The sequence below is a fragment of the Corapipo altera genome, unplaced genomic scaffold (assembly GCF_003945725.1).
Source record: "Corapipo altera isolate COAL_440 unplaced genomic scaffold, ASM394572v1 2c, whole genome shotgun sequence".
NCBI lineage: Eukaryota > Metazoa > Chordata > Aves > Passeriformes > Pipridae > Corapipo > Corapipo altera.
Window position 1 is genome coordinate 4,198,325 of NW_020884923.1, and position 13,899 is coordinate 4,212,223.

The 13,899-nt window shown below is 35.3% G+C and overlaps 1 protein-coding gene across 1 annotated transcript in view; it reads left to right on the forward strand.

Moving 5' to 3' along the window:
* FMN2 (formin 2) overlaps window positions 1–13,899 on the forward strand; it is a 178,589-nt gene that overhangs the window by 72,320 nt on the left and 92,370 nt on the right. Inside the window, 2 exon segments of the mRNA XM_027657210.1 lie at window positions 1–178; window positions 1,263–1,407. The exon segment at window positions 1–178 is cut by the window's left edge and continues 13 nt beyond it. Coding sequence (XP_027513011.1) covers window positions 1–178; window positions 1,263–1,407 — 323 coding nt within the window.

Sequence of the window (13,899 nt, forward strand, 5' to 3'; positions counted from 1 at the left end):
TTCAGGGCAGCACCTACCCAGCAGTCCCACAGGGCTGTGGGTTTCTTCCTCCTCCATTACCATCTGGTTTATTTGCAATGGGGATGAATCAGGAGAAAGGGAGCAGGAAACATGTGATAGAGCCTTCTCGGCCAATGAAACCTCTTTACTGGACAAGAATTCAGCTCCACAGTAAAAGGTAAGTCATAGGGTTGTGTAGAGAGCGGTGTTTTCACTTTGTGGCTTTCATGATATTGTTGTTTATCATTAGCAAAAGTCTTCATTGCTAGGCAGGTCTTTGAGAGAACCAAGGTGCAAACAGGATTTTATATGTAGTTGGATATGTAAATGGGGTACTCATTTTCTTTAAAGTGCGCTAACTCTTAATACCATTATTTGCACATGGAAGCTCTTCGAGTTTTCAGCTGTCCTGTGGGGTTACATACAACGTGTTGATCAGAGATACAGGGGTGACTGTGTGCCATTAAGTGTTCTGTAAAATGTTTTTTTAAATGTCATATTTGTGGTCCCTCTCAACTTTCAAGGTAGCACTAGTCTCTCTCTGAAGCAACCTGCAAGTTTTGGTAATGTCTTCCCTCTAGATGAATATGTGCTGATTGCATTTTATGTTCCTCTTTCCTTTCTTCAATGACCTGAATTCTTTTCTTTTTTTTTTTTTTTTTTTTTTACCTTGTACACTCAGAAGGCAGATTCAAGCTGCAATTTATATGCATGGTAGCATAAAGCTATTTTGGTAGCCCTTACTTGGATATGATTTTGATATACTTGTTTTTGAGTTTTGATGCCTTTTTTGTCCATGTAAAATATCCTTACTGGTCATGAAAAGAAGTTTCCTTATAAATATTTTATGTCTCTGCGTAGTGATTGTAAAACCCTTCTGCTGTTATTTAATGATGAATTTCTTCTTTCTTTTCAAGTTCTTGCCACTGTCACAAAGGTGGTCTGCAAATAGCTGTGTATTTCTACTTCTCTTTCTGTCTATGTCTGTATGCTTTATAGCCTATATACAGCCTATTTTTATTTTTATGTGTGTAGAGTGGGTGAATATAAATAAGCCTGACCATATCATGACCATATTATGTATGAACAAAGAAGCAAATCCAGAAGTATGAGGCAGAATCAACAATAATTCTTATCAAAATGCTACTGGTAGAAATTAGGCAACAACTTTTGAATTACTGCTACTTTATTTTCTTAATTCCTCCATTTATGACCTTATTGAGTTTGACATTGCCCTACATAGGTCTTTTGCTTAACTTTAGAGATTCTAGTGCTTCACTTGTGTGGGAAAAAATTGAAGAGCCTTCCATAGATTATCATGAATTTGAAGAACTGTTTTCTAAAACAGCTGTTAAAGAGAGGAAGAAACCCATTTCGGACACCATTACAAAAACAAAGACTAAACAAGTGAGTACTCATTTAATTTCAGATCTTTTCTAGACTGGTTTTTACATATAAGCATATTTTTGCATGAAGCTGAAATGAATTGTGCCTGGTGTGGAATTGTTACCATGTATATATATCTATATACACACTGGAGAAAAAACAAGAAAAGGAGAGAATGTAGGACGGAGTTCAAAGTTATACATGGTAAAGACCGAAGATTTCTTTTTTATATAAATTACTTTCCAAATATGTATTTTCTTAAAAATATGTTTATCCATTTTAACAAAATTAAAACTAAAATAATAGGTATTTGATGCTTTGAAATTGATTGCAGATGTCCAAGGAGTAGTATATAAATTATTCTGATTAATTTTATACATTAAATAATGATTTGCATATGAATTACCATGACTTCAGAGAAAAATTATGTTTCAGAATATACGTCCTAATGTTATATCAATCAGAACAGTTCTAAGTTTGTGCTGTGTTTATGTATATAAAGAATATGAAGTTTATACATACAATAAATGACAAGCCACAGCTGGGAGAAATCCAACATTAATCAAACTGGTTTCTTGAGACAGAATGCTGTACAATACAATAAAAATGGGAAGCATATTTTAAAGGTAGAAGTTTAAACCCCAGAGTAAGAGAATTGAATCTGAATGTTTACATGACTAGTGAGCTGTAATCTTCTTGGTATCTTTGTAAAAATCAAATTGTCCTGGTATGTTAAGTAATTTGCAATTAAACTTTCAGGCTACAGAGGAGAATGGTTTTATGCAGAATTCTAAACAGCAGTTAAAATTCTTGTTTTATCTTGGTTTCATATTCCTGTACTAAATTCGAAACTAGGCTGTTCTTTCTATCATCTTTTGACATACAGGTTAATGCTATACAAGACTTTTTTCCTCATTCAATATACAGTGGGACCCTTTATAACCTCCATTCACTAGATCTTATATCTGGGTATGACCTCTCCACATAATAGTTCTGGAAAGCTTGCCCCCACAGAAACATTTTGGTCAGTAATATAAACATGTAGGTGCTTTACTCTACTGACAACCTCCTGCAGGCAACAGAACTGGTAATGAAGTTAAGATGATTATACCAAGGCATTGGATAAAACCTTTCTCCAGATGGATGCGAAGGATAGCGTAGCCAACATACCTCTATGCTGCACTAGGCTGTACTAACTGGGATGGGAGGAAAGGTAACGGGTGCTGCTGCCTTGCTGTCCTCAGTAAACCTCTGAAGTCCAGGACCTTTGCTCCTCTTTTCTCCTTCTAGAAAAAGCCCTTTTTAACAGCTATTCTTAGCTACATTACTATCTTTAAGTAAAAAAAAAAAAAAGAGTGCAACGGTGTTACTGATACCTTGGGTATGAACAATTGGTCCCTTCACATTTGATAAGGTTTGGTGATGAAAACCTCTCAACAGAGTAGAAATGATGACTGTTTAGTTCTGCAGCATAAACAGTCCTTAAAGACAGTCAGTGATTATGAATAAACATTAGATGTAGATTTTAATACTAAATACTTACTTTTCTTGCAATACCAAAAATTTAGATATGTTGTCAATAAATAATAGAAAAAAGAAGCTAAAATTAAATTAAAAGGACTGATTGTTTTTAACTTGTTTGAAAGAAACAAGTTGTTTCTTCTGACAGAAATTTGCACACAAAAGTTTAAAGCAATCAAAGTAGTTGTTGTCATCTAGGACAAATATTTCTGTAGGCCACATAGATTGACAGAAGAGAATCCTCAGTGTGTTTCTTTTCTGCTGGTGATCAAACAAATGTGCTGCTCTCCAAAACAGAGAGAAATTGCCTAATGGAGAATTCTAACTTATTGAGCTGCAGTATCTGGGCAGAAAAGACTGACCAAGCAAACTCAGGCTTTCATTAGAACTACGATTAGAGCTATCATTTATTGCAGATGTCAAAGTTAAATATTCATATGTGAGAATCTAGTTTGGGCTTTTCATAGTATTGACATGAGACGATTGAAATAGAACAGCTTCACAAATATATTCCATGTACACCCTCTCACCAGTTTGGAATGCAGGACTTTGTTTTTTAAATTCTCTTCATTTATCCTGCAGTAAACACGTGGATAATGAAGTCCATCCATGTTTATCAGGAGAAACAGTTATTTGGGGAAAGCATGGCTGTAATTCCACAAGTATGTTTTTATAGGGAGTACCAAGTACTGTTTAAGTGGTTACTGACTTACATGGCTCCTATGATAGTTACGGGTGTTGTAAAGATCTTACAAATGGTGTTTCTGCAGTGATTTTTACAGGGATGTGTTATGCAAAGCAGATGTGTTCTGTCACCTGTTGAGCTATGAAGGAGCATTGTAAAGAACAGAACCAGGACCCTCAAAGCTCACTCTGCTTCTTTCCAGAAACACTCTTTTCTGGCAATTGGTTTTGCTCCTTGCGCTGATGTTGCAGGGTCTGCTAAGTGAATGTATTGTTTAGATGGATTGGGTGTAAAATACTTGCTACAGTGGAAATAGTAGTCATGCAAATAATGACCAGATAACTTTCAAATGTATAAAATATTTGGTATTCTATGCAAATATATGATTTTATTGTAATAAAATTTTATTGCAAGCTGAAATAAAAATATATTTACAGAGGAGGCCACATGGCAGGAGGGGGAATTCTAACTAACCTGAAGAAAGATTTGATAGTTTTGGGATGTTTTAGTGGGTGAAAGATTAATTATTTTGGAATACACTGCTGTTGTGCCCACAGAGCTTTTTATTCTAAATGTCATACAGTATATGCATATGTTTCCTTGTGTATGTATATAGAGAAGCATGATATAATTATTTCTAAATAGGGAACCATTTCTAAGTAGTAAACTTATCTATATTATTGTGAGTTGGTTTGGGGTTTTTGTATAAATGAATGAGTTAATTTCACCCTACACATGTATTGGTTCTAGTTGTTTTCTTCTTGGCATGACCATCTGCAAATAACTTAATACAATATAAATCAATAATGCTTTAGAAGAAAATCAATATTACATTTAGCACTGAATGAAGGCCACATTAAAATCCATTCCAGAACTTTAAAGGAAGAAATAAGGAAGTGTTAATATTTATTTGTGAATGCAACTGATTTTATTCTCACTGCCTTTCATTTGGTGCTATGGCAAAAACTGTGATTTATTTCACTCTGTTAATGCATATATATATCAAATTCTCAGCTGCTGAAAATGTGTGCAGGCTTTCTCAATGATAATGCCTGCTAAATCTTCAAAGAAAGTCCTTTATAGGCTATATTGTAGGTGGGGCTGCCATTGCTACCTATTAAAGAGGTCTGGCTTTCATTATAAGCCCCTGTTATAACTTTCCCAAAATTCAGGTCTTTAGGCTGCAAATTTTGTTGCGTTGGAGTTTGTATTTCCCCCGCTGTTTGTGTGTCCTTCATTTTGCCAATATTAAGAAAGAAAACAAAATCTGTTTTGGATCATGTCCTCATAGTTTCACAGACTTGAAATATGGAAAAAATTTACCAGGTATATGTATTGTTAGTTGTATAAAGGGTTTCTTGAATTTTGCATGTCTACAGGTGATAGGCTCTGCTCCTCTTGCTTAGGAGAGACTTCAGGTATAATCCTGAAGATTTTTCTCCAACTTTATACTGGTAGGTTGGCGAACAGGGGCCAATAGGAGGGAGGCAAAGGAAGATCAAGATAAGTAACTGGCGAAGGAGCGAAGAACTGAGATCCGACAGCTGAAAATACAGAGCATAATAGATGTGATTCTATATCACCTCTTATTCTGTCAAAAATAATTTCTCTCAGAAACTTGTTGTGAGACTGGGGTGTCCTTGACCTGGTTGTCCTTCCAGCAAATAGTGGATCTCATCAAACGTGTAGCGTTTGACCCAAGCAGCAGGTAAAACTCACTCTGGGAGTGTCTTGTTCAGCTGTGCCATGCAGTTACAATACTAGTTATGGTTACGTGGCTGGATAGTCTTTTTCATAGGAACCTTTTCCATAGCTAGAATGGATTGTGTGGAATAAGCACAGTTCATAATGATTACTTATTAAATTAAGCTGTTACCCATGTAAAAAAATGCTTTGTAGCAGTTGCTACAGCACTTAAAAAAACATGTAATTAATGAAGCAGGAAGAAAAAGGGTAGCCTTGAGGTAAAGGTCACATACTCAAGAATGATGGCAAATGCAATATTAAAAATCTGTTTGCATGATTTTTAATGATGCAAACATGATTAAAAATCATGCAAACCAGGCAGGGGTGGTGGAGGGGCTACAGCTGCACCAGATTAAAAATCTGTTTGCATGGTGAACATTGGCTAGTGTACATTGAGTGCGTTCAGTGGAAAAATGGTACATACTCTGAAAATCTTGTTATCACTGTCAGCTTAATAAGGATACAGAGTGAGCTGAGCTGACTTGCATAGATTACTTTCCTAATCTTTGAACAGTCATTTTAGAAGCTTTATTGATAATCTTCTAACTACACTTTTGGAAAATATTATACACGTAACTGCAATGAATTTTTCAATCACAGACCATGTGTTTATAATCTATCATGTAAATGAAAAAAATGTTAAAGATATTCTCATGTGGATAGTCCTCTATTAATCTATTAAGATTTTAAACTCCCCCTTTCATTCCAGCAAATAAATAATAGGTTAATAAAATTTCATTCAGTTTCAAAATCCTTAGATGCAAATAAGATGTATCAATAAAAGAGTTAAGTTAATGATTTCAGGATTTTTGAATTTTTCAGTTGAACGTTAAGAAGCTGTGGCAATAGAATACATCTAGAAAGAAAATGCCACATAAGTATGAATTGGTAAATTAGGTAAATGCCTTATTGAGTTAACAGATAAAAGTTTATTCATGTTTATTCATTTACAAGGAATGACATAAAGGGAAACATAAATTTATTTTAAAAGAATGCTTTATTCCCTCTGCGAGCAGTGGAGACACTGTCTTAAGGAGCTTTTTATATCCACAGTTATTGACCTTTTATGTGTGTCAATGGCACAACAATTTGCTACAATTTTTTGCACTTTCCAGAGACACAGTCGGGGTTCTCCTGCCCCCACAGGTGGAAATTTTAGAGGACTTGTATTTTATATATACAAGCAAATAATTAAAAATATCATTAAGTTATTTATGAAATTAAATAATATCTCACTTTATTTTGTGAGATGCTATATAATGTGGTCTGGTTCTACCTCTCATTCTCTTCTTTATATGGTTTACTGCATATTTTGTTATTATATTTTTGTTTTCTAACTGTATCAACAAAGTTCTCCTTGTTGTAAACATAGTTTTACCTGACTACATGCATATATATGTGTGTGTGTGCGTATATATACATATAAAAAAATATATATATATTTGCTTAAAATCTCTGTATCCATTCAAGCTTTCTAGGTTGATGTCCCCCATTAGCCACATGCATTTCTCATTCTTGTTTCCATCCTGTTTTTTTTTTTTTATTGGACCATATGTTTGCGAGTTTAAAACCAAACACATGAACTTGGCATCTGACAATCTCGCAAACTCATCTTGTGACCTAAGAGTTCTGTGGGTTTCTCTATTTTGTCTGTGTATCCTCACTAACACTGAAAGGTTCTGACGATGCAACAACCTATTTTAGATATTGCTGCTGCTTATGGATTCTGTATGGACAAGAAAGGTTATATTAATTTCTTAACCATGTACAGTGGTTGGGAGGAGCCATGTATAGCGTCTGAAAAAGGCCTGTTCCTCAGTGCTTTGGAAGACCACTATGGGGGAAGGTCTTATTGAAAGTTTGTTAAAATAAAGAGAAAAATAAACTTCGGGTTGGATTGACTGAGATGCAGCTGTTCTGTGAGACAGAAAGCTGCATGTCTAAAAAGCATAAGCCAGATCTTGAATATCAGCAGAAAGATAGCTGCCACCCTGGTCTGTTGTACTATTCTTGCTCTACCTGACACTGTCAAATAGAGGCATCTTAATTACAACCATCTTTCCAGGGAGGCTGGAGATCATGCATTGCCATAGCTGGCAGTCCTATATGTTTCAAATATTTTCTTTTCTGTCTCTGCATGGTGCTTCTGTCTTTCTCAGTGCAAGGGTTCAATGCAGTGGATATCGTAGTATTGGATGACATCAAGAGAAAAAGAAAGAAAGAAGATATGGAGATAGCAGTACACATTTTCTATCTCTCTGTCCACAATTGATTGTGCTAAAGAGGCAAGAAGCAACATTTTTATTACAGTAGTTTTTAAACTCTGATCAAGCAATCTCAGATTGTTTCAGAATTAGTGCATAAAGATTGCATGTGTTTCACCTAGCAATTAGTACAGTGGTCATGATGATTTAAAAAAATAACTGTCAACTTAAGTGTGAATGTAATTGTCTGTATTCTGTCAGATCCCAACTCACAAGTTAAACAGTTTTTACTGTCAGCATGAAACTCAAGATTTTAAGATTAATTTTTTAGTATTTTTTAATTTGTAGAGAAGTATTAATTTTTCAGATTTTTCCTTATGGCTATATTTTGTTACTGAGTACTGTCTTCAGTCCAAACTGAAGAAGTTTCACTTGATCATCCTGATGGCTCCCTTCCAACTCAGTGTATTCCATGAAACAGCAAGCACAAAATGTTGTTAGATTATTCAGAGTTGGTCCACTGAATATTACCGTACTTTTGACTGTAACCATATGTCCATCTTTAAGACTGGGAACACAAAAACTTCTACAGCATTGGTTTTTTTGTTTGTTTGTTGTTGATCTCTCCTACTAGACATAGTATTTCTCACCTTTCTTTGGAGTTTTTTTGTTTTAGGAACTTTCTTTTTGCATTCTTTACCTGTTCTTGAACACACTCCCCCCATGTCTGTCTCCCTGAATTGACAAGCTAACTTTTTGTATGTTAATTAAGACCATTGATTTTGGATGTGTTTGTGTATGCAATAGGTTTTGCAAGAATTTTCAAAAAATGTGTGCAATTGCATGCCTAATTTGAGTACACAGTGATAAAATTATTCAAAGCACTAAGGCTGCAAAAATTGCCTACTGAGTGCATTTCAGACTATGCATAAAAATTCTGGGTTCTATACAGTTTCTAAGAAAATTTAGCTTTTTTGGATTTTGTTTTGGTTTTTTTATAGCATTTCTATTATAGCATTTGAACATGCATTTGCATTGCTAACCCACAGAGACATTTTGGCAGTTACAAGCATAAAGTCTAAAAATATACAAATTTTTGTATCCTGGTCCCTTAGCTGATGCAAGAAGAAACACCTATAACTGAGATACATAACAATGAACTAAACACTCAAAGAGGAGCTTTAGGTATGGAAAAATAAAATACTTGTGAGCTATTTTTAAACCAAAGGATTTAAACCTTGGGGTTTTTAGCTTTATCCCCTATTCCAGTTCTTAAAGTTCTTATTTTTTATTAAGGGAGATTTTAGCACTGCTCAGCCTCCTGTTGAGGAACACAATACTTATCTAACTTACTAGTGTATATTTGAATCTAAGCAATCTAAGCATTTTTTTCACCTAACTTCATAAATAACAAATATTAGCTGGGGCAGATATCTCTTAGTAAAAGATTACTTCTACAATAATAGTTTTATGATAATTATTTCAAGCAATGCTGTTTTAGTGATAAAACAGAACTAAAGGGCATGAACTGTTTCTCATCCACATTGGTAAAAGCTCTATTTATGAAATAGCACAGCAGGGTAATTGAGAAAATGAATGAAAAGTAAATATTATGTTTAATCTTTACCCTCAAGCATAAAGTTGCAGACACGGCTGCTTGACTGCAATAATTTGCATAACATGTCAACAACTTGCATCTAGAATTATATGACAAAGAGAATTTTGAAACTTTAGGTATTGCCTTACAGATTATGAGAATCTTTAGTGGGGAAAGAAACGAACTAGTTTGCAGGGGAGATTTGCAGAGTTTTGTTTAGGGTAGCAAACAGAGAGGTGACGAAAATTATGTTTTATTGTTGATATTTTGTGGTAAATTTTTAGTTCAGTTAAATCATTATGTGCCATCAGCGTGAATATATTGTCTGACAGCCAGGACTGGGTGTTGGTTTTGGAGCTTTGGGGTTTTTGTAGGTATTAAGGAAAAGTGTTTTATCTTCCATTGTACGAAAGTGACCCCACTGCTTGAAATAGTCCCTCTCACAATTGCCCTGACTAGCCAGACATTATTTCTAGCTTTATCTTTAAAAAAAAGTTAAACAAAAAGTTAACAAGCCCCCCACCCCCACCCCCCCATCTGTAAGAGTATAATATTCTGTTTTACCTGTAAGAAGTCAAGGATATACATTGGAAAGATGTTATGGGTCCAGTTCTGTGATTGCCCATTTTAAACCTGAAATACACTTGAGTCTGCAGAAAGACTTGTCACACTATGTATTGAGAAGGAGACTTCATTACTGCCCTGATCCTGTCTCTTAACATTATTTGGAACTTTGGGGGTTTTTTGTCCTCTCTGCAACAGTTCCAACCAATAGGCCTTTGTAAAGTGGGGTTTCCTGCATGTGCCTTTTCGTAATATGTAGTAGTTTTTCTTGACCAGTGAGAGCTTTGGGATAATTTTGCTTAATGCTGGCAGTCAAAGCTAGAAATAGAAAGCAAAAATCATTGCAAAATTCCATGCATTAGCTAAATATTATTACAGGGAAAGACAGTCTTCATATTTTTGCTTCAGGGTTCTCATCAAACATGTGTCTTGCATTACCTTTTACTAAATATCTCTTTGACTGTATTTGCTTGTGTTAAACAATCGGGAAAAAATTTGGCATGTAGTTTGTTTACTGCTCAACAATGAGGACTACTAAACAATTAGAAAGTTTGTCCTAGACTTCAAGCTGCAGATAATATCTCTAGCTTCCTTTTAATTTATTTTTTTTATTTGTTTAAAGCAGAGTTCCAGAATCCAGTCTAAAAGGGAGCTATGTATTGTGTCTGAGGCTTTAGATCTTGTAGAGATTGGATTTATCAAACTTTTGTTGTTCTGCCTTTAAATGGCGTCACTTGTCTGCAGCCTGTAGGCCCAGACTATGCAGCTGATTTATTTTGTTTTATTTTTAAATGTGGGAATTGCTTTAGGCATTTACTCTAATATTCATATTTTCTGAATTAGTGTTGTATTGTTACAGCCATTTTATTGGTGCAAACTACAGTACTCATGCAATTGACTGAAATGGGAATGAACTGCATATTAGAGATTAGTATAAAAGTTGTAATAAACCCTAGATTTAAAAAAAAAAACAAAAAACCAACAAAACTGGTAGCTGCTATGTAAAAACTCTATCTGCTGCTGTTCTTCTCCCATTCACCTGACAGTCATGCTCTTTGGAGCTCTTTAGATATTGTTGTGGTTCAGAATTTTGGTAGCAAAGTAACCTATTCTTCAGGAGGACACTTCTTTTTTTTGGTTGGTTGGTTGTTGGTTTTTTTGTGGGTTTGTTTAGGGTTTGTTTACTTGTTTGTTTTTGTTTTGTTTTCCTTCTGATCACTGGCAAAATGTGACACTCAGAAAATAATTTCTCCTGTCCATCAGCTCACTTTCAGAAAAAGCAGCTTATTTTTCCTGCTAACTTTTAAGCCAGATTCCTTTTAGAGCAGAGGACTTGAAGGGATTTACTAGATCACGAAATCTGGTCCAAGAGCATGAACAGGAATCATGTTCTATATCTGCGTTATAACAGCATAGTCAATGTATTTGATTCTTTTTTCTCTAGTCGTGGTCTCGTTGCATTTGTAGTCCTATTCTTGGTTGCTGTCTGAGCTTTAGTTTGCTGATGGGAGATAGAAACTGTAATTTCACAATTTGAAGTAAACATAATAGTATGTGGGTGCTGATACCATGAGAAGTGGGAGATTCCCAAGAACAGGCTCCAGCTCATTCTTGCTCTTTGGGTTTCCAAGAGAGAACAGTGTAGTTCTGCTTCCTTTGGAAAGGAAGTTTGGTCCTAGGTAGGTTCACACCTGAATGCAGTTGCAACATTGTTTTGGGGAAGACCATTTGATAAAGCTATTCTATTCTCAGTTTTCTTCTTTTGATTTGTTTTACTCCTGGACATCATCAGTTCCATTTCTACTTAGTTTTGGCAGAATATGAGTGACAAGAAATGTACACACTCCAGATGAGCTCTTGCTAGTTTGTGGGACTTTTGCAATGGATTTGCATTTGATTTTTAATTCACTTTGTTTGTCAGCTTTGGGATAGTTTTCTTGTTCAAAATAAAGGCAACAAAGGACTCTCACTTTGACACCAGCAAGCTTAAGTTATGCTATTAATATGAGATGCTTCAGATGAGCAATAAGGATGGGAGCTAGTATCAACAGTTTCCCCAACACCTTCCATACTGACTTCATTTTTTTTGGTGTTGTTTGAGTACACAGCTTTAATGAGAAGTTTTTGAACTTTTGTTATGTAAAATACCTCATTGTTTCTTTGTGTTGCTCTGCCTTTTCTGCAGGTACGGTTTGGTAGCAGCACCAGTTAAAGAGATTCTGGTTTTTGTAAATTTTGTATGCACTTTTTTTCCCTGCTATTTCCTAGAATACAAGATACTTGTTTCATTGTTAATTAGGACATACTTTGCAATGTAGTGGTTAGGAAGATTTGATCCCTACCTTGCTACCCAAGATCTACTTTATTTTGTAAACTTCTATAACTGCAAAAAATAAACCGATAGCACCTTCTTTTTACAACAAGAAAATCTCATTATCTTTGACCCAGCTTTATCTGAGTTCCAGGCTTAAGTGAAATTTATGTTCCATTTAAAAAACATTTAGAGGGATGATAGCCTATTAGAAGGCTAGTGCTGGATATCCTGGTTATATTTTTCTGAATTACGTTAATTTCCTCTTTGAATTCAGAAAAATATGACTATCCTATATCAGTCCATTCAACTTCAATTTTAAATTCCTAATAGCATATTACATGGATTAGACAATTGCATAGGAATTTCTTGTTAATTTCTGACAGATGGTGTCAATAGCTATGACTTCAATTTAGGTCTTTAATCTTGTTAACATCAGTTATGCCACACTTTTTTTCTAATGTTATAATTTTCAGTTAATGAGCAGTAGTTTTACTGCTGTGGCATTCCACCCCAAAAGGGAAGGGAACATGCAGGTGCACAGATGCTGGTGGTCAAAAAGGAATTACAATGGTCAGTAGGTCTGCAAAAGTTTATGAAGTTTTATTAGTAAATTACACTCTTGTCATTGAAATTGGTATGTTAGTCCCTTATTTTTAATATAAGCACAGTGGTGGGTTTTGAATAAAGGGGTAGGGTGAAGGAGAAGAGACTGAGAGAGATTAAAGAGAGAGAAAGAGGAAGAAAGAAAGATCACCAGTCCTTGCTCCAGTGTCCACCCAGATAATGGGGTGTCCAGGCTCCTGAGGCACGTGCGTCTGAGCTTTGTGGGTGTACCTATTTATAGATAAGTTTTCCCTGCTCTAAAGATAAGTTTCTTGCTTTCTATGCAAATTAGTTATCATACACAGCACATTCTTCTAGACCTTTCTGGAAATGGGTCAAAGGGCTTCCAGGGTCTTTGGTCATTTTGATCTCCCACTACTGGTTTGGCTTTTTGGTCCATGCCCTTTTCTTGACCTCATTCTTGTGTTTTCGCTGTACTGTGTTGTGCTTATCTGCAGGAGCCAGAACAAGGACGTTTGTTCCAGAAAACTGGTGCCCTACCTCTGTATGGTTCCCTTCTCCAGCCACATCCTGTTACTTCTCACAGGGTGTTATTACCACACACAGCTATCCAGCTATTGGTGTTTGAGACATATACCCCTTATCTCCTGGGCTTCTACAGCTGTATTTTCACTTCACTGTAGCTAGTTTGGCATGTACGAGGAAAAGAGATGAAATATCTTCATAATCAATGGTTATGAAGGTTTAAGAGAGGAAAAACTAAAATAAAACAATTGGCCAGCTAACCACATCCTCAGAAAACCTATACTGTAAGTACTGTGAGTTTCTCAAGTTTCCTTTCCTAAGCAACTCCAGGGGCATAGTTCTGGGTCAGGCTTTTCCTTGTCTTCTACTGCTCAAACATCAGTATACAAACCTGTGTCTAAAAATTTAAGTGAATCAAAGCTGGCAATGAATCAGTGAATCACAGGGCAAATATCTTCTAGGCAGTCTTCTGGTTTTTTAAGATGTGAATTGTATCATGACAATTCTTTACTCTGGATAAATTAATTCTTCTTTTCTTAATCTCTTTCTACTAATTATTTCTAAATAATTCTGTCAGTGGGGCTGTAGATAATGCAGCCTGTTGATGCTAAGATAGGAACTGTGTAACTTGAAAAAGTATGTGTATGCTTCCTGACTGCAATAAAAAAAGAACTTGAACTTACAGTTCTAATTGTCTGGCTTTTCTTTTTTCCTCCAAGTTACTCACAAAGGTTTTCTTCAGTGTATTTAGTATGGTGTTAAACTCAGCACCCAAGTAGATTAAATATTAACC